Source organism: Megalobrama amblycephala, linkage group LG22 (assembly GCF_018812025.1).
Source record: "Megalobrama amblycephala isolate DHTTF-2021 linkage group LG22, ASM1881202v1, whole genome shotgun sequence".
NCBI lineage: Eukaryota > Metazoa > Chordata > Actinopteri > Cypriniformes > Xenocyprididae > Megalobrama > Megalobrama amblycephala.
The window spans coordinates 5,943,357-5,966,190 of record NC_063065.1 but is presented as its reverse complement, the minus strand read 5'-3'; the positions used below and the strand labels follow the sequence as shown (position 1 = coordinate 5,966,190).

At 35.6% G+C, this 22,834-nt stretch overlaps 1 protein-coding gene across 3 annotated transcripts in view; it reads left to right on the top strand.

Moving 5' to 3' along the window:
- Positions 1-22,834, top strand: part of rsu1 (Ras suppressor protein 1) — a 46,668-nt gene extending 23,834 nt beyond the window's left edge. For all 3 annotated transcript variants that reach the window (XM_048174420.1, XM_048174417.1, XM_048174418.1), the window contains one exon: positions 21,750-22,834. In XM_048174420.1, the coding sequence (XP_048030377.1) occupies positions 21,750-21,922 (173 nt within the window). In that variant the 3' untranslated portion in view covers positions 21,923-22,834. The remainder of the gene's footprint in view (positions 1-21,749) is intronic.

Genomic DNA, 22,834 nt, shown 5'->3' with positions numbered 1-22,834 from the left:
TGTCTGGAGAGGACCGTCGTAACCCACTTACCGGAACTGATCTTCCCCTACGGGCACAGTCAGAACCACCACGCATCTCAGTGTGTGCTGACACCGTGACCGCGCGTGTGTGTGCACGTTTGTGTGGTGCGTAATAATCAGATACCGCTGCTTGAAATGTTTTGAATAGTTTCGATATGTTGACTGCATATCATCCGTTCTAATGCGCTTGTGTTTTGCAGAACTCAATATTTCGCTTTAGCATCAGACACTTCCTGTATGCTGCTTTGTATCGAAGTCCACAAGGTTTGAAGGTTACATCGCTGAGAGCTGACATTGCAGATTCAGTTTGATAAATGGGAATTTTTGTCTGAATCAATGCAGTCTGGAGCTGTCATCCATTTTGTGTCAAGCAGTCGTCAAAACTGCCATATGCGTTAGATTTTTGAGTCCGATATCTGAGTCTAAGCAGTTCTGACCACCATTTATCTTTCTGTATTTATCTTTTGTACTTCTTTGTGACATTTAGTCAGAATTACTCCTCAAGTTTTGGAGTGGAGATCTTAGAGCGACACCTAGAAGGGTAATGAAGCATTGTGATGAAAGATCTGGGTTGGTAACCCAAAGATTGTAGGTTTATCCATGAACTATCATCATGTTTACCTACCATATGTGATTGGTCATTGGGAGGTTTTACATGGACAATCAAGAATAAGCATAAAAACCCATTTTACTTGGGTAATGTGACATATTTTTGAGGAAGAATATCAGGCAGGATTTTATTCATCCAAATGTCATTTATATGTCCAAAATGTCATTATTTGTCCAAAGTCTTCTGTGTTCATCTGTAACTTCAAAGCGAAGATGCTTGCTCCCCTGTTTGTTTATGTGCCTGCGAATGTGCGCGGGAGAGAAAAGTAGGTTGTCTCACATTAGACAAGTGTTAACGGTGTGTAATTCTCAGTAGGTGTGTGTCCACGGTTCAACAGTTTCATTCTCACCTGCCTAAATGTCCTTCAGCTTAGAAATCACAAGACTCACACCTCTGTCCCTCTCTCTTCGCCATTCCTCACCTCATCCAGTTTTCACTCTTGATGGACATTTTCTCATTTAAGATCACTGATCCAGCGTTTCGAAATACCAGTATGTTAAAACAGCAGAAGACAGCCACATCCAGGCTGCTTTCATTTTTAATTGGCCGGGGCATACTAATTTAACCGGGCATGCTCCATCTATTTTAAGTGGGTGCGCACATTATATCTATTATATCTATATGCAATTATATATATAGTGTTGATATGTTATCTTTTATTTTATTTTTTATTTTAATTTTTTGTTCAAAATTGTACTTGCCTTGACAAAATTTTCATTTTTTTATTTTAAAAAAAATTATTAATTAATTAATAGAATAATGTAAATAAAATGAAATGGGAGGAGGATGAGACATTGTGATTTCTGAAAATTCAGAATGTAAATGTAAATATTAGCTTATCTGTATAAATTACACTGTAAACCCGAATAAGTTGGTAAAACTTAAGAATTTAGTTTGTACTCATACATTTTAATTGCTCTTAACTTGTAATATTTGAGTAATCGAATTCATATACAGTATTTAACATAAAATTATCATGTAATCTCAGCTTAAATATTTTTAGTAGTGGAAACTTGGCTAGCTTTAGCTAATTCAACTCTTCTAAATTAGCAAAGCTAAACATTAAACACTACTAAATCTCCCACTTAAAGGTGCCTTAAAGAACGTGTTTTCAAAAGATGTAATTTAAGTCTAAGGTGTCCCCTGAATGTGTCTGTGAAGTTTCAGCTCAAAATACCCCATAGATTTTTTTTTTTATTCATTTTTTTAACTGCCTATTTTGGGGCATCATTAAATATGCGCCGATTCAGGCTGCGGCCCCTTTAATCCTTGTGCTCCCCGTCCCGAGCTCGCGACTGCCTTAAACAGCATAAACAAAGTTCACACAGCTAATATAACCCTCAAAATGGATCTTTACAAAGCGTTCGTCATGCAACATGTCTAATCGCGTAAGTATGGTATTTATTTGGATGTTTACATTTGATTCTGAATGAGTTTGATAGTGCTCCGTGGCTAAAGCTAACATTACACACTGTTGGAGAGATTTATAAAGAATGAAGTTGTGTTTATGAATTATACAGACTGCAAGTGTTTAAAAACTGAAAATAACGACGGCTCTCTTGTCTCCGTGAATACAGTAAGAAACGATGGTAACTTTAACCACATTTAACAGTACATTAGCAACATGCTAATGAAACATTTAGAAAGACAATTTACAAATATCACTAAAAATATCATGAAATCTTGGATCATGTCAGTTATTATTGCTCCATCTGCCATTTTTCGCTATTGTCTTTGCTTGCTTGCCTAGTCTGATGATTCAGCTGTGCACATCCAGACGTCCTGCCCTTGTCTAATGCCTTGAACATGGGCTGGCATATGCAAATATTGGGGTCATACATATTAATGGTCCCGACTGTTACGTAACAGTCGGTGTTATGTTGAGATTCGCCTGTTTTTCAGAGGTCTTTTAAACAAATGAGATTTATATAAGAAGGAGGAAACAATGGAGTTTGAAACTCACTGTATGTCATTTCCATGTACTGAACTCTTGTTATTCAACTATGCCGAAGTAAATTCAATTTTCAATTCTAGGGCACCTTTAACATTAATCTTGCATTAAAAAAACATTATGTAACACTTAATTTTAGCATTTACTCTCCCTTTTGAGTGTCATGGCAAAGCATGCTGGGAAATAAAAATCCCAGACCAGTTAAATTTAAGTTTGTCTAAATTAAAAGAAGTTCATAAAACTCAAAACAATGAAACAAATTAGATTACTTAATGAGTGTCAAGACAAAAAGAAAGTTCTAAATACTCATAAAAAGTTAATTTGATCGAACTAATTTGTTTAATTTAGGTTTACCCTACTCAAAGCAATTAATTATTTTGAGCATTATGGGTTTTATAGGGATGTCCCTGAAGCCGAATACTGTGATCGGAAAGGAAATTACGCATTCTACAGAGACCCTGGTGACGGCGTTCCGTCGCAATTATCTAGTTGGGTAATTATATTGTATATAATTTGCTATCAATATGTGGGGTATTGAAATTGCTTTTTTGTTTTTTTGTTTTCTTTACCAATTTGCAAACACGTGAGGGGGCGGCGGTACTGACCACACATTATACAAGATAAGATATTTGTCAATGACTCGTCTCTCAGCATCGGTTGTGCACCAAATCATCCCGTCATCTCTATCTAAACGTGAAAAGTGAAATCTGATGTAATTTATTGCAACCGACTACCACAAGAAGCCTAACCTTGTCCTTTTTGAGGCTCCGTAGAATGCGTTATTCATTTTCTGAACCTTTCCAAGTTCAGAATTAGGGCACATCCCTATATGTACATAAATGTGTGCTGTGCATTTTGGCAAAACAGATATACGTAATAGAAAAATCAGGTATACCTACTGGGCAAACATCATCACACGTCATCAATTTAATATTCATGAGCTAGGCTTATTTCCTATGCCCGATTTTTCTTCCCAGATCCACCCCTGGTTTTAGGATATTATTTTTTAGTTTTGTTGTACCCGATGTTCATTTGATGGCCGTTAAGATCATGAGTCATGTTGCTTCTTGAGTGCTGACGTTTTGTCGAATATTCTAGTCATTTATCTTGAATTCACACAGATGTCTGGAATTAAAACAGCTGACAACGAGTCCTTACCCTCCTCTCATTTCCTGCTCTTCTGTCAGTAGGTTTGGTCGTAGCATGAACCGCAGATGGAGGAGGAGGGGGGTAACCTGTCATGCATATTTCATGGGGCGGCTTGTTAACCTGACAGAAGGATCTTATATCTGACTGACAGCATTGGGGAGACTCTTCGTGCTCATAATGCATTAACATATCGTAAAGCCGCCTTCCCGCCATCTTTTATTCATCGCTAACTCTAAACGCTTGTTGACCGCGGTACAACCGCCACAGCTCTCTTCACAGCTGTCCAGGGCTGACTGAAAAACCAACCGCAATTAACTTCCCAGCGGCACAGACCCTGACATGCACACATATAGGAAGTCCCGCATCTTATCTGCTTGTGGACCAGTGGTATGAGTCAGCGGGAAGGAAAGGTCACAGATTAGGAAATGTATTTTTGATAAAGAGATACAGAGACACCTAATTCTGCGACAGCTTGGGTCAAAAGTCAATATTTACAGTGTTTGACTGATTTTTGGTCATTTAAATTTTTTTTTAATATGATGTGTTATATTTATTTATGTTAATACATTTCACTCTGACTAAATTAGCATATAGTTTTAATATATAACGCAATATAATGGCATATTTTATTCAATGATAATAACATTTTAGTTGTTGGTAATTACCAATATGATGACAATGTGTCAAACTATAATTTAATTTATTAATTGTAACAAACAAATAAAAGATTTATCAACATAAATGGAAAAAAAACACAGCTTCTTTTTGAAGTTATCATTAAGTTTCTTTTAATTTTTTGAGAATATTTTGCATAGTGTAGCACATTTTTACAGCTATTAACAACGTGTTACTCATTCTGACTAGAACTTAAATCCATTGACTTAATTGTTTGCACAAATGTAAGTTGTAATATTATGTAATTATGCAATAATTTATTATTATTTATACATTATTACAGGCAGCATTTATTAATATATTGAATTAGATTTTGCTTTTTTATGTTCTCAGATAAATTTTGATGTGTCCTTTAATTTAGCTTTATTTTTATTTCAATTTCAGTTTTAATAATTTTGGTACTTTAACTTAAACTTATTCTATGTGAGTTATTGGCCAAGGCAACATTTCTTTTAGCTTATTTTACCTTTATTTTATTTGAGCTTTTATTTTATTTTGTTTTTTATTTTATTTTGCTCTATTTTATTTTAGCTTTGTTGTATTTTAGCTTTATTTTATTTTATTTAGCTTTATTTTATTTTACTTTTTTATTTTAGCTTTATTTTATTTTTTATTTTATTTTGCTCTTTTATTTTAGCTTTATTGTAATTTTTGATTAATTGTTTAAAAATATTTTTAGTTAAAGCTGCTGTCTGCAACTTTTTTTGTGTTCAAAATTTTAAAAAATTATATAATGAGAATGTACAACATGAATCCATTTTCCAAACCGTGTTTTTGTCTTATCCTGAATCATTATGGTACACTTATAATAAGTGTTTATATTCGGACTATTTCAGACCGGACTGGTAGGACTCGCCGCAGAGTATCAAAGTAACTGCGTGACTTGCTATAGACATACACGGAGAAAAGTAGCTCCGGCTACAATGTTCTTCTGCAAGACGCGTGCAGTTCTGTTTATTAACCGCTAGAGGGCCAAAAATCGCAGACTACAGCTTTAATAATAACACAATCTAAATAGGGTTTGGTGAGGGTTGATAGGGTTAAATGTTTTGGTGAATAAAGTAACGTGTTTGTTACTGGTGGTGTCAAGTGCTAGTGCATTAATATCTTGCAGAGATATTTTAATCATATTTTTATATTCATCAGTTATCTGATCGTTAATAAAAATAAAAGAAAAATCGGTAACACTTTACAGTAAGGTTCATTAGTTAAACATTAGTTAATTTATTAACTAACATGAACTAACCATGAGCAGTACATTTGTTACTGTATTTGCTAATCTTCGTTAATGTTAGTTAATGAAAATACAGTTGTTCGTTGTTTGTTCATGTTAGTTCACAGTGCATTAAAGGGTTACTTCAGGATTTAGCATTAAGCTTTGTATTAGTAGAATACCACTAGTATTTTCGAATTACTGTGCTTTCCCCCTTCATATCAGCCCGAGATGAGAGATTTATGCATTTTTATTCTGTAAAAAAGCCTCCGATGACGCAAAAATCGTCAATTTGCGTCATCGGAGGCTTTTTTGGCCAGAGGCTTAAAACTACAGCCAGTAATAGCAGTTAGTTCCGCATTTTTTCACCACGCCCATACATATGCGCGTTTGAGGTTACTCACGGACATAGATCAAAGATTTTATCAAAAGCGGGTGTCAATTATATTTTTAAGCTTACAGTAATTAACTTTATTTTGTCTGCACTACATCAGTGGTTTATCTCGCAAATTTATCGGTCTCTGCGGTCATCTCAACCAATACAGCAACAGGCTTTTGTGGTAACGTTAGCATAAATAGATAAATAGACTAACTCAGTTTTACAGAACAGTGGCTTTACTTTGATAACAGTCAACTTATATGCAACTTATATGTAATTGTCTATCTAACGTTACTTTGCTAAGTTTGCAGTTTTACTGTGTTATCAGTCTAGTATCAGCGAGTCTTACCTCTAGACGAATACGCTTAGTACCAGATGCCCAGGCTGTTCGTCCTCTGGGAAAGTGAATATCGATGGTATTGCGGTGTCCTTCAGAATGGTTCTCTTCATTGCAAGGATATTTGGTTCGTAGTCCTCGTGCTTGAAATGGAGACTATTCTGCGTTTTTTAGGTTTTCTATAACGGTGTCATCTCCAAACTTCGGGTGTTTGATGGCCCGCAGCCACTGTTTACATCGCTCCAAATCTTTAACTTAATCGGAAAATGATGGAAACTTACTTGTCCTTTCCTGGTTTTGGGTGTACATCCAGGTACAAGGCAATTTAGCACCATTTCGCTGTAAATGTATGAACTAACTCACGAACTATAGAATTAATATGTAACAAAGCAAGCCTAGTTGTTTGAATTTTCCTGGTAATGCTGCCTGTAACCGATAGGCGTGGTTTGGGCGTGGCCTCGCAAGGGCAGCAAAACAAGTGCATTCTGGGAGTTGTTGTCTTTCGTCCACATTAGTCAAAAATACATTTTCTGCCTTTTCTCAGTCTAGAAAGCTCCAAATTCAAACATAATTTCACATTTCTACTACATAAATGACCAATTTTAAATACACATTCATCTTTCCAGGGGTGAAGTACCCCTTTAACTAACGTTAACAAGATTTTAATAATGTATTAGTAAATGTTGAAATTAACATTAACAAAGATTAATAAATGCTATAGAAGTGCAGTTCATTATTAATTCATGTTAACTAATGTAGTTAACTAATGAACCTTATTGTAAAGTGTTACTGAAAAATCTTTGTCAGCTGACTTTTTCGTCAGTAATTTTATTGATGAGATTAACTCTGCTGAGTGCTGATAATTTACTCTGAGTACAAACAGAGAACATGACAGCAGTGCCAGTAATGTGATGTAAAAGATCTGTTAGCCTAACAGGATTAAAGCTTATAAGATGATATCAATACTGATATACTCTCAAGATGGACTGATTATGTGGGATACTGTCTGTACAAACCATGAATCTACTTGATTTTCTATTGCAGTTTCACTAATACACAGTGACTTTCTGTGCATAGCTGTTGACGGAGAATACGCTTAAAAATATTTAATGAAGATGAAAAGAATTTGTCAATTGTGTGTATGATTAGTGATCTATATGACACACTGCAAGCCTTAAAATTGCTTTGTGTGAGAAACAGAAATTCACTAAAATGCTTCTTGGCCATCGTAGCTCTCAAATCTCAGTTAATTTGAATATGGAAGAAAGCTCTATGCTGAGTTCTGGACACTAATGCAATGAGTTTCTGTAAGTTAAATCCACTGTGTATGTTTCCACAGACAGACTCTTTCCTTTCCATATTCTTTCTAATTATATTCATGCATTGCTGCTTCCTCAGACCGAGCCCTGCTGCAAAAGAACTGACACCAGGTTTTTCTATTTGTGTTGTGTTGAGTCCAAAATGAGAAGTGAAACTGGGCTCATATGTTGATATCTATGATATTTTAATGGCAAAATTGGTTTATTAATTGAAAAACCTTTCTTTTTAGACAAGGTGTGTTGCTGTTTAGTATCTTCTGAAGCTCCGTGTTTGTTTGATTGTGTCATCAACATGAGTACCACTGCGAGTACTAGCAGCAGTTGTTTACCTGTAGATAGATCACGACTAGCTACTAGATATTAGATAGATTTACGGCCGCTATTGGATATTTAATTGTGCATGCTCATTTCTCCTATTTTTACATTTAGATTACTATTGCCAGAGATTTTCCTCCATATCCTCTCTTTCTGTCTCGTCCACCCTACATCCTTAAAAGTACATTTTCTCTCACATGACATTTCTATAACTTCAGTCTCTCATAACCCTGCCCTTTAAGCACTAAAAACAGTCAAACAGATTTTTCAAAGGGTTTGTGCAATCAAGTGTCAGTCAAAAGTCAAATGCCTGATTGATTTTAGTGAATCAGTTTGTTTATTTAAAGGGTTAGTTCACCCAAAAATGAAAATTTTGTAATTAATTACTCAGCCTCATGTTGTTCCACACCTGTAAGACCTTCGTTCATCTTCAGAACACAAATTAAGATATTTTTGATGAAATCCGACTCAGTATTGGCTATATATATATATATAAAATATAATGCTATTAACTAGTTGCTTATTAACATGCATATTACTAGGATATTGGCTAATTTTATTAGTTTATTAGTACTTATAAAGCAGATATTAATGCCTGATTCTGCATGACCATATTCTACATCCTATAATCCTACTGAAGGCCTAAACTTAACAACTACCTTAACTATTTATTAATAAGCAGTAATTAGGGGTTTATTGAGGCAAAAGTCATAATTAACAGTTAATTAATAGTGAAAATTAGACCCTAAACTACAGTGTGACTATTTTTCCTGTTGTACCAAAATCCCACTGAACCGTGAACCCAAAACCAAGGTACATACTGAACCTTGACTTCTGTGGGACACCTACTTGAAACCAACAGTTCCGTGGCTAACTGTAGAGTTAAGTTCAGTCTGAGTGTGTGTGTTGTGCGTTTGAGTCTGTGTTTGTGTTCTTCATCTCTTGGTTCTGGAGGTTTTAAAGGTTGAGAGCAGTTCCATCACTCCTCATTAGTTTGGGCTCACAGACAGGAACTCCTGCTAGAGTTTATCAATAAAAGGCCACGTTAACAGCCCGAACTCGGCACAGCCTTTCTGTTTACTGTTCGCACCGGCTTAGAGAGTGCTGGGTAACTCTCAGCCGAACAATGAATGTTTCATAAAACATTTATCTTGTAGGTGATCTAATGTAGCATGACTGTACATGTACAAACAGGGTACAGAAGTGGTGGTAAAGCCTGCTGTGATTGGCTGTCTCGTGTCTTGTGCAGTAATGGGGTCGCTCGGTCCTGCAGATCTTGTTGATAATGGGGGCGTCAGGGGAGAGATCAGTTATGAGCCGCTCTGCCGCCCGTTCACCATCCGTCTTCATTATTGTCATTTACTCTCATTTAGCTAGTGCATGGATTTCCGTTGGTCCTGTCAGCGCGGATAGTGTTTTATACTGAGATGAGTCTAGTGATTGTGTATTTGTGCTGAAAGAAGTTTAGCTGCAAGGTTCTTTGTGTTAAGCAGTAGTTAAGCGTACAAGATACGAGTGTGCCGGTGATGTGCTTCCTCATCCTCTTTTCTCACTCTCTCTCTCCCTGCATCTTTTAAAAGTACTTTTTCTTGCACACTTTCACACATATCTCCCACAACCCTGCTCTTTAGTTTATAATAATAAAGTATCAGTGCTGAAGTAATTATCTAAATTTTGCTTAAAGTAAGTGAATCGGGACAGTTTGTTCATTTAATTAATCAGAAATCATGATTTGTTTTAGTGTATTGTTTTATTTGAACAGTTAAAGGGTAAGTTCACCCAAAAATGAAAATTCTGTCATTAATTACTCACCCTCATGCCGTTTTACACCCGTAAAACCTTTGTTAATCTTCGGAACACAAATTAAGATATTTTTGTTGAAATTCGATGGCTCCGTGAGGCCTCCATAGGGAGCAATGACATTTCCTCTCTCAAGACCCATAAAGGTACTAAAAACATATTTAAATCAGTTCATGTGAGTACAGTGGTTCAATATTAATATTATAAAGCGACGAGAATATTTTTGGTGCACCAAAAAACAAAACAAAATAATGACTTATTTAGTGATGGCCTTCAGGAAGATTCGGAGCATAAATGAATCATTGTATCGAATCATGATTCGGATCGCGTGTCAAACTGCCAATGGCTGAAATCACGTGACTTTGGCGCTCCAAACAGCAGATTCGATACACTGATTCATTTGTGCTCCGAAGCTTCCTGAAGCAGTGTTTTGAAATCGGCCATCACTAAATAAGTCGTTATTTTGTTTTTTTGGCGCTCCAAAAATATTATCGTTGCTTTATAATATTAATATTGAACCACTGTACTCACATGAACTGATTTAAATGTTTTTAGTACATTAATGGATCTTGAGAGAGGAAGTGTGTCATTGATCCCTATGGAGGCCTCACGGAGCCATCGTATTTCAACTAAAATATCTTAATTTGTGTTCTGAAGATTAATGAAGGTCTTACGGGTGTGGAACGACATGAGGGTGAGTAATAAATGACAGAATTTTCATTTTTGGGTGAACTAACCCTTTAACATAAATGAATCAGAAAAATCTGCAAAATTTTATTAAATTGGTTCATTTGAGATTGAGTTCTGCATTGCTTGTGTACTTCTCTGATTAAATAAATTGTATATCATTTAAATGTATATTTATTGTATTTTATGGTAACATATACTGTATGTATGTAAGTATATATATATATATATATATATATATATATATATATATATATATATATATATATATATATATATATATATATATATATATATATATATATATATATATTAGGGCTGTCAAACGATTAATCGCGATTAATCGCATACAAAATAAAAGTTTGAGTTTGCCTAATATATGTGTGAGTACTGTGTGTAATTATTATGTATATATAAATACACACAAATGTATGTATATATTTAAGAGATTTGTTATTTATGTACAAAATATTTTTATTTATATATAATAAAAATTACATAAAAATATAAATAAATACATATACTTGTAAGTATTTCTCAAATATATACATGAATGTGTTTATATTTATATATACATAATAATTACACCCAGTACTCACACATATTTTAGGCAAACTCAAACTTTTATTTTGTACACGATTAATCGTGATTAATCATTTGACAGCCCTAATATATATATATATTAGGGGTCAGTCACAGGCAATTCACACTCCAATCCAGAAGGGGGCACACACAGTAATGGAATGCTGTTTGCTAACCATCACAACAGGAAAAAAGCACAGAAAGAGATGAACAGATGATCTAGATGTGTGTATAATCTAATCTCTCAACCAGCGTTTCAACCGTGGAAAGACATCAATAAAACAGCTAGAGAATATCTCGCTTAGCAGCATATTTACCTCAGGCAAGTCATTTAGTGTCCACAGCATGTTAGTTCACTAGAGAAATTAACTAATTTCACTAAAAATATGCACTATATTAGCTTATATAGTAATTGCATTTCATTTACCTGTTTAGTATTGTCTTAATTATTTAATATGTTTAAATAAATTTGTCATGAAAACAAGTTAAAAACAAATATCCTCTCCAGACATCACTTTTGTTTTGGCCACAACTATGTATAATATTTGTTTTTAATAACCTACAAGTTTGCTTAAACCATCAAAATGAGGAAAATATTTTGTCATTATTTAATATATGACAAAATATTTTAATATACATTAATATATATTTAAATATGAGTGTAAATATGAGTTTAGTATGAAAAACTAAACTTGGTTATGGTGTTGATTTTGTTGGTTTTCTCATTTTTAAATGTTCAGAATTTCTTTGTATGACAGACAGCCTGGCCAAAAATTGTCTGCACAATTTGCCATGTTTCCTTGTGTTATCACAAATAAAAAATTCACTCCAAGCACAACTATGCACAAAATCTTTAACAAATATTTGAATAAAGGGTGAAGATGTCAGTCTCCTTTTGGAGACTACTATATAATGTAAGTATATAATACATAGTTATCTAATTATAAATATATTCTGTATTTAAGATATATTACATAAGCTATATATTATAGATTTTACATAATTTACATACTTTTTATATAGCAGTGAAATACAAAAGTTGCCATGACATGATTTTCCAGCAGCAGGCATGGCATTTACAGCTCAGGTTCAATCAGTTTCAGTTTAGACCCGTTTGCCACTGCCGTTTTAAAATCCATGAGGCTAGTTTACCTGATCTCATTCTCTATAATCTCAGATCTCGTGTAATGCAATAGCAGCAGGAACATTTACAAATTACTTCCAACCTCAATGACCGATCAATGATCCACAAGTCACCCACACATTTATCATTAATTAATTCCCTCTCACCTCTGACACACCTGAACATGCTTTGGAATCCACTCTGTGAAAAAACACTGTCTCTGACACACACACTTATGACCGGCCACCCTGACTGTGTTAGACACTCTTGACTGTAACTGAGATTAATTATCCCATGTGGATCTGGAGCATTCGCAGGAAAAAGACAGTCTCTGGCTGCGTCTGGGAGCAGCTTCTGTAGATTTTGCTGTCCCGGTCCACTTTTAATTGGCTGTAAATGATGAGGAAAGCAGATAAATGGGGAATAAATCTGTATGTTTACTCTGTAGCCTCTCAGCACTGCAATGCTGCTGTGGTAACATGTTTTCACAGACCAGGGCAAGATTTTCCCATCCTTACAGGACTACAGGTTTGAAAGTATGCTGTTATATGAAGATACTAAGAGTAAAATCACAGCTTTATATGACAGTTTCCCTTTTAAAGCTATGCAGTTGCAACAATAGCTCTGCATTTATCAAGCAATATCTTTGTTCTCTCTCTCCAGCTGATGTAACATGTTATAATACTCCTGGTATCATATCCCTCTCTTTTTGTATCTGATGCCAGATGTCATTATTGTGATAATTAAAAAGATTTGAATAGGTTTTAGATGCTGAGGAGTACTGTAATGTTCAATTAATTGTAGCGAATTGGTTCGTTTTAATGGTTCATTTTGATTGATTCTTCATTTGAATCAGTACTAAAAAATGTTCAGAGGTCATTGCATTTGAGTTTACCTTTCATTTTTGGCAAAAAATATTTTTTTTTAATTGAAGAAGGCAGCGGCATACATAATGTACAGCTGGTCATTTTCACAAAATGATTCAACACGATTCAAAATGGAATCAAATGCGTAGTGGACAGTTCATTCCCACTTATTACATGGCTACTTTCCAGATAAATAATACAAATTTCCATATAAAAAAGTATGTTATATGAGTCCGCAGAGTGAGATAAGAGACAAACCAGTTACATATGTAAGAAATCAGTTGCCTGGGTCAGTTATACAGTTTAGCGGACAAGGTACAAATATTGACTGCAGAATGCTGCAGTTGACCAGTCAAAATCAAGTATTCCAGAGAACTATGTTTTATTATTTGATTTGATTTAGATTACATTTATGTTGTCAGCCATCTCACAGGTTGACAGTAGAGTAATTTTTAAAGGGATAGTTCACCCAAAAATGAAAATTTGATGTTTATCTGCTTACCCCCAGGGCATCCAAGATGTAGGTGACTTTGTTTCTTCAGTAGAACACAAATGATGATTTTTAACTCCAACCGTTGCCGTCTGTCAGTCAAATAATGCGAGTGGATGGGAACTTCTACTATAAGAGTAAATAAAACTTGCATAGACAAACCCAAATTAAACCCTGCGGCTTGTGACGACACATTGATGTCCTAAGACATGAAACGATCAGTTTGTGCGATAAATCGAACAGTATTTATATCATTTTTACCTCTAAAACACCACTATGTCCAACTGCGTTCAGCACTCGCTTAGTGAGGTCTGATCGCGCTCTGACAGAGGAAGTGATGTCTCGTACTCATTGAAGTATATGCGTGAGACATCACTGCCATTGTCAGAGCGCGATCAGACCTCACTAAACGAGTGCTGAACGCAGTTTGACATGTTTTAGAGGTAAAAATAATATAAATACTGTTCGGTTTCTCGCACAAAACGATCGTTTCGTGTCTTAGGGCATCAATGTGTCGTCACGAGCCGCAGGGTTTAATTTGGATTTGTCTAACCAAGTTTTATTTACTCTTATAGTAGAAGTTCCCATCCACTTGCATTATTTGACTGACAGACCGCAACGGTTGGAGTTAAAAATCATCATTTGTGTTCTACTGAAGAAACAAAGTCACCTACATCTTGGATGCCCTGGGGGTAAGCAGATAAACATCACATTTTCATTTTTGGGTGAACTATCCCTTTAACGCTTTGTGAATAAGTTTGACCAGTTCATTAGGCATTAGTCATTTTAAAAGGCTTTGAGACAAGTAGTTGACATTATAGTACCCCTGTGGTTGTTGGACAGGATTCTGACGCAGTCTTTGGTCAGTTGATGACAGCATTACGAAGCCTTCATGGGTTGATCTTTAGACATTGTGTTAGATGTGTTGGGAGTTCCTCTCAGCGTTGTCTTCCTGCCAGAGGGTCTGTCAAGCCTGCGGGACACTGACAGAGAGAGAACGGCTTTCAGATTCAGCTCACACCCCCCTGCATATCAGCCTCCTGTAAAACAGCCCAATTTAGCCCTGACACCAGCGCAAACATCTACGTGCATCTGTCAACACTGATTCCTTCAGTCAGCTCAGAAATGGCTCACCGTCTACACACATACAAACACAACTTTCTTTCTTACATGGACGTATGAGCTCACTAACGGCTTCGTGAAAATCCTTCTGCCTGTGTGATCGTATCATGAAGAGTCAAAGATGAACCCTTTTAAAGTCATCTGAACTTTAAATGACCTTGGTTCTGGCAGTTACAAATGTTTAATTAAAATGCGTGATTAAATACTCAATTAAGGGTGTGTTCACACTTGGCATGTTTGGTTCGATTAAAACAAACCCTTGGTTCGATTGCTTTGTTAGTGCGGTTCATTTGAATAAGTGTGAACTCTACTATCTGAATCCTGGTGCGCACCAAACAAGCGGAACGAGGGGTCTCGGTCCGCTTCCGAACGAACTCTGGTGCAGCTCGAATGAAATATGAATGCAACAAGGACCAAAGACATTTAAATGAACCAAAAACAGGGCATGATCTCACAAAATGCGAGACTAAAATGGACAAAGCTCAAGCATACTTGTTTTTTCTTGTCATAGTCATGATGTTGCCTATCACAGTTCAGTACAGGCATCAGAATCATGTCTCCTCGCAGCAGATCATCGTTTGTGTGGGTCACGGAGGGATTCTTACCACTGTTTTGACTCCTTTTACACATTTTATAAGCTCTTTCCAAGTTCTCAGCTGGCCAAAATACTATTGTATGTAGGCTACGCACATACAATAAGCACATTTAGCCCAGCACACAACATTATTTTGGATGTTCGGTAAGTTCTGTCACGAAATATACTTCATAAAAGCCGACCAGGTTGTAAACGTATCCCTATGCCTTTAGGTTCGGTATCTTTAGGTTTGGTGTTAAAATGCCAATGTGATTGCTAAGTGGACCAGGACTGAATGTATGTTTTTTCTTTCTTTTTTCGAACCAAGCGAACGGAACTACTAACACACCCTAAAATAAAATTTTAAATATGTTTACATTGGAGCCATGGCCTGATGTTTAATGCACAGTGAGACATATTCACCACAAGTTTAAAGGTGCCCTAGAACTTTTTTTTAAAAGATGTAATATAAGTATAAGGTGTCCCCCTTTTTAATTCATTTTTTTAACTGCCTATTTTGGGGCATAATTAAAAATGAGCCGATTCAGGGTGTGTGGCCCTTTAATTCTCGTGCTCCACGCCCCAAGAGCTCGCGCTTGCCTTAAACAACATAAAAAAAGTTCAAACAGCTAATATAACCCTCAAAATGGATCTTTACAAAGTGTTCGTCATGCAGCATGTCTAATCGCGTAAGTACAGTGTTTATTTTGATGTTTACATTTGATTCTGAATGAGTTTGAGGCTATGCTCCATGGCTAACGGCTAATGCTACACTGTTGGAGAGATTTATAAAGAATGAAGTTGTGTTTATGAATTATACAGACTGCAAGTGTTTAAAAATGAAAATAGCGACGGCTCTTGTCTCCGTGAATACAGTAAGAAACGATGGTAACTTTAACCACATTTAACAGTACATTAGCAACATGCTAACGAAACATTTAGAAAGACAATTTACAAATATCACTAAAAATATCATGTTATCATGGATCATGTCAGTTATTATTGCTTCATCTGCCATTTTTTGCTATTGTCCTTGCTTGCTTACCTAGTCTGATGATTCAGCTGTGCACAGATCCAGACGTTAATACTGGCTGCCTTTGTCTAATGCCTTGAACATGGGCTGGCATATGCAAATATTGGGGGCGTACACCTCGACTGTTACGCAACAGTCGGTGTTATGTTGAGATTCGCCTGTTCTTCAGAGGTCTTTTAAACAAATGAGATTTATATAAGAAGGAGGAAACAATAGAGTTTGAAACTCAGTGTATGTCTTTTCCATATACTGAACTCATGTTATTCAGCTATGCCGAGGTAAATTCAATTTTTGAATCTAGGGCACCTTTAAAGGGTTAGTTCACCCAAAAATGAAAAGTCTGTCATTTATTACTCACCCTCATGTCATTCCACGCCCGTAAGACCTTCGTTAATCTTCGAAACACAAATTAAGATATTTTTTCATAAAATCCAATGGCTCAGTGAGGCCTGCATTGCCATTGCCATTTGAAGATGAACGAAGGTCTTCATTTTTGGGTGAACTAACCCTTTATTTCCAGAGCAGCATTTCCTACTCTCTTGCTTATAATTTCATGTCCTCTTTCCATATTTACTAAATTCACTAAATAGATTCCATGCCATTAGCAATATAGTGACACCATTATGGGACAGCAGATAAGAATTTGGAAGAATATGGCACATTTGCATCAGTGTAATGTGTTAATTTATGTGTATTGTCCCTGTCAAACAGTCTGGAAGGTTAATATTTTTGTCTATTTATTTTTTTGGCAATGGCCTCTCTCTTTTTTCTGTTAGTGAAACCCTCTTAGTCTCCTATTCTTGATCATCAAACACTGAATTAAACATATGAAGAGACATATTTTACCCAGCACATGCACACACTTAACAGTCAGTGCTAATTTTTGGGAGCAGTTTTTTTGGATGTGAAGTGTGTGTGTGTGTGTGTGTGTGTGTGTGTGTGTGTGTGTGTGTGTGTGTGTGTGTGTGTGTGTGTGTTCTTATATATGGAGGTTTGAGGACACAAATGTGTATAATGACATGGTTATTACAACATAAAGACGTTTACAAGTACACTTCCTGTGGCTAAAAAAAAACATACTAAACTTTTTTTGTTGTTGTTGTTGTTTTTTTGTAATACAGAAAAAATACATAAATTTTTCTGTGAATGATAGGTTTAGGGGTAGGGTTAGTATAAGGGAGTAGAATATACAGTTTGTACAATATAAAAACCATTACCCCTATGGAGAGTCCCCGTAAACCACATATACAAGTGTGTGTGTGTTTTTCCCTTGGATGTGTGAGATAAAAAGCTGTAGTCTGATATTCTCGTACTCTGAGGGTCCGTAGGGGCTTGAGTAGTGCCTCCCTGCTGGGCTCTTGCCTCTGCGCCTGGCTGGGCAGATCCAGAGGAGGCAGGAAAGAACGGGAACCTCCGGGCCCCAAGGGAAGAACCTCAGACAGGACCACACAGACGGATCGGCAGCTTGGTGCTTAAGAGAGATACAAAGAGACGGAATGAACGAAAGAGACTGACTGACTTGTTGATGAGAGAAGTGCTCAGCCGTCTGCACAGACATGTCACAAAAGTATAGAAGACAAAAACAGATCATGTGCATACTTAGTGGGAAAAAAAGGGTTTCATTTTGAAAACCTGCTTTGGTTTGCAAAATGGATTGGATTGTGTGAAGAATTGAGGTTGTAGGTTCAAAGTGTGTAAAGAGCATTCAATGAGCTGTAGCTAAAGAAATATTTCACCTAAAAATAAAAATTGTTTAATTTACTGAATCGTAGTGTTGTCAAAAGTACCGACTTCGGTACTGAACTACCGGTACTGAAATTTTTAAAAATGTGACGGTGGGATTCGTAAGCACGCATCAGATATGTGTGTGAAAAATCTGTGTATAAAAGTTGTTTATACGACTACTGCATATGTTCATACATTATATTCCAAGTCTTCGGAAGCCATATGAAAGCTTTGTGTTGGAAAAAGACCAAAATTTAGTCGCTGATGACCCTCCGTTCAGATGTGCCAGGTTTCACGTCAATGATGTCATTTGGTCATCATCACAACCACACTGGCATTCTTGTCCCTTCAAATATGGCACATCAAGACTCAGTTTGACGTTAAAGATATCAAATATTGTTGGTTTTGTCATTGAGATCAATAGAAACCTTGAAGCTTTGTATTTGAAAGTATGCAAGTGCAATTCATTCCATTATTAACTGAGCTATTTCTTTACACTTCCTTAAGGGAACTGTCATAAGTATATGGTAGTTGCTTTATTCAAAGTGTCCTGTAATAAGTAATACTACGGAAGAGGATTAGGGCCAAGCAATAATAAAAAAATAAAACCATCTCCAGATTAAAGTTGTTAAATTTCGAGAATAAACTCAAAAGTCAAAAAAAATGTTTAGAATAAACTCATTAAATTACGAGAGAAAACTTGTTAAATTTCAAGAAAAAAGTCGAAATAAAATGTTGAGAATAAACTCGTTAAATTACGAGAAAAAACTCGTTAAATTTCAAGAAAAAAGTCGTTAAATTTTGACAAAAAAGTCGAGATAAAATGTTGAAAATAAAGTCATTAAATTATGAGAAAAAAGTAATTAGATTGAGAACAAATTCGTTAAATTATGAGAAAAAAAGTCATTAGATTATGAGAACAAATTCATTAAATTACGAGAAAAAAGTCATTAGATTATGAGAACAAATTCGTTAAATTATGAGAAACTCGTTAAATTTAGAGAAAAAAGTCTAAATAAAATGTTGAGAATAAACTCATTAAATTACGAGAAAAAACTCGTTAAATTTCAAGAAAAAAGTCTAGATAAAATGTTGAGAATAAAGTCATTAAATTACGAGAAAAAAGTCGTTAAATTATGAGAACAAATTCGTAATTTAACGAATTTGTTCTCGTAATTTAACGACTTTTTTCTCATAATTTAACGAATTTGTTCTCGTAATTTAACGACTTTTTTCTCATAATTTAACGAATTTGTTCTCGTAATTTAACGACTTTTTTCTCATAATTTAACGAATTTGTTCTCGTAATTTAACAACTTTTTTCTCGTAATTTAATGAGTTTATTCTCAACATTTTATTTCGACTTTTTTCTCGAAATTTAACAACTTTAATCTCGAGATGGTTTTATTTTTTTTATTATTGCTTGGCCCTAATCCTCTTCCGTAGTATACTGTAGGTCACTTTGCATAAATTATCTGCTGAATGTCTGCTTACAGTAAGAATATTTAGTGACTTCCTCTTGCAATGTGATTAAAATGGCTCAAAAGCTATGAGCTGCTCTCTCTGCTCGGGCCGTGTGTGGTCCTTTGTAAATATTTGATATGAACTTTAGTCATGAATCTGAGCTGCCGCTTGACATTTCACTGCACCGCAATTAGAATTCGCCCTCAAATAGTATTCTTAATTACACTTGGGAGTGTCATAGTCCTGGTCCAGGCATGCTTGGTGTAGAGCCGCCAACCCTGCAATCACCAGCCACTGTGTCAACACCCAATCAGGGAGAAGTATTAATGAGGTAACAGAAGCAGTAGAACTGCTGCACAGACTAAGGCTGTGTTCCAAAACCTAGTATGCTGCCTACATTGACAGCATTTTTAAGGAATAGTTCCCCCAAAATGGACATTCTGTCATCAAATACTCACCCTAATGTCATTTCAATCCTCTGTGACTTACTTTCTTCTGCAGAAACAGAAAATTTTGAAGAATGCAGTAAATTTTGAAGAAAGCACTCTACTATGGAAGCCCATTTCCGGAACATAAGGGAGATACTAAGACATGATTATGTGATAATTACAACTTTTTATAACATAAAAATTAAAAATTGACACATATATGCCTTCATAAATGTTTTTAAGACACAAGTTAAAATGATCACATAAATGGCTTCATAAATGTTTTTAAGATGCAAATCATAATTATGACTTTTTTCCTCGTAATTGTAACATAATTATGATTTACCAAATCGTGATTTTTTTTTTTTTTTTTTTTTAATTTTATCTCTTAACTATGACTTAGTATGTCATTTTTTTCCCTCATAATTATGATTTAGTATTTCATTATTTAAATTTTTTTATGTCATAATTATGATTTATCAAAGCTTGTTTTAGCAGATATGGGCTTCCGTACTACAAATTTAATTTTATGAAAAAAAAAAAAAAAAAAAGCTGAGACAAAATATCTTCTTTTATGTTTCACAGAAGAAAGTCATACAGAGAAGACAATAGGGAAGAAAAGATGTAATTTCTGGTTCAATTTTAATCAGAATTATCTGATCATCATTTTTTTAAAAATTGAATTAATTACATGATGTGCCAATTAATTAATCTAATTAATCACAAATTAATCACCCATCAAATTTGACAAAGAAATTACCCCCAAAAGATAATTTAAAATCATTATTGTGTTAAATGAGAAAAGCATCAAATAGACATTACAAAAAATAGCTTTAGAAAGTAATATTTTATTGAATTCAACAGAATTTATTACACATAAACGTTTAAGCTACAACAGCTATTATGTTTTTTTATAGAAGCTGCATCTGAATTGATATTTATATGTTTACAGACAAAAACAGTTTGGTTACCAACATTCTTCAAAAGATCTTCTTTTATGTTCTACAAAAGAAATAGACATACAGTAAATGTAAATAAACAGAATTTTCATTTCTAGGCAAACTACTCCCAAAATATGAAAGTGTATATATATATATTTATTTTTTTGAAATGATACTCTAAATAAGAAACTAAAACTTTCAGTAGGTGGTGGTAAATGTCTGAGTAAGTCATTGAGTCATTCATTCATACAATTCATTCAAACGGCTGATTCATTCAGGAATGAAGTAAATGGCTCTCTTTATAAATGAGTCGTTGAATCATTGGTTCACCCGATTGATTCGCTCAAAACTCGGATTCATTCAGAAACGTTAAAGAATTTTATTTTCCTTATTTTTCCATAACTAATTTATTTAATGAATGTGTTAAATCAACAGCCCTAGTTTCATTTCAGGATGTTGCCTATGTAGTCGGTGTAGAGCAAAGCAACTGGGTAGGTTTTGGTACAGAGCCAATGAACCCTGCCTCCGTAATAAACATTGTCACTCTCATTCACTTTAAGTCTGTTTCTTACTCTCTCTTTCTCTTTGTCTTCTCCCTTGTATCACTGAACCCAGCCTTTGAGTGCTTCTGAAATAGAGAGGGACCACTGGACTGGAAATTGCTCTCTCTACATGTCCTCCTCTCTCTCTCTGCTCTGTGTGTAGGGTGGTTGCGGATAATTGTCTCTCTGTGCCATACACAGCTGTAGCCGAGGGGTGTTGGACAGCACAGAGAGTTCAGTGTCCCAGTGGGGGACCCGTCAGTGTGTTGGACTCAATTAATCCTCTTTCAGCTGGTTAACACTAAAAATATAACTCCTCTTCCTCGCTACTCTGTATTCAAGCCTTTTGCAGAACCTACGAGCAGCCAGGTGTGATCACACAATGTCTGTTTGTGTTTTGCAGTCTTTACGGGCGACACATGCAGGCCAACCCAGAGGCGCCCAAAAAGAATGCCGACAAATCAAAGAAGATCAGCCGCAAGCCGCTGGCGGCCAAGAACAAGTGAAGAAGAGGGCGACGAAGAGCTGATCCGACCATCCGAGATGAACCTCACTGCATGTGCCTTCTTCATTTGATATTTATTCATAAAGTATGTTTTTTTTTATTGCTTCAGTATTACGTTAATCATGTAACCTCCAAATGGCTCCACCCTTTATACGCGCCAATCATTTCTTCCACGTTTAAGAAGTGTCCTTGTTGTCCAGTGCCACTTTTTGCCTTCAAAGTGCTACTTCTGTCAATTCAGACCTGCGTCGGGTGCTAATCAGATTTCTGAACACGTCTTTTGCGTCTCTTGAGAGGCGGCGGGAGTGTTGTCCTATTCAACCATCCAGACGAGGAGAGCAGTGAATTTTGGGAGGTGGTGACGAGTGTTTTGTAACCGAAGAGGGATTTAGCAGGAGTTTGGGGGTCTTAGTGGAGTCTGAGTAGGATTGTGTCAGGTCTCCGGGGGGACATCGCTGACTGCTTTCCCTGCCTCTTAATGACAGATATGAATGGCTGCAAACGGGAGTTTCAGATGGTACACAGCAGATACCAGACAGAAACACCCCGGTGGCCATTTAAGAGGGTCAACAAGATATCGCAACAAACCACAGATGGTGTTTTTTGAAGCGGTTGGCCATTGTTTCTTACTGTGTATTCAAGTTAACATGACAATGCAACTTTTTACAGAACTATATACAGTACCGTGGTGTTTGTAAAGAACCAGTTTGCGGTTAATCGTGCAACAATAATTGTAATTTCTGCTACGTTCACTACAGCTTTAGATTGCGTACACTAAAATCTTCTAATTCTGCAAAGCTTGGCTGAATTTAAGTTGGACTTTTTTACGGATGTGTTATTGTTTATTTTAAAAAGGGTCACAAGCTGTTTTATTGCAATCACATTTAAAGTTGTAATATTTTCATATCTTTTATCATGTGCACACAGAGCAGTGTGCGATGTACTGATTTTTGACATTGAAATAAAGTCACCATTTTGTTGGA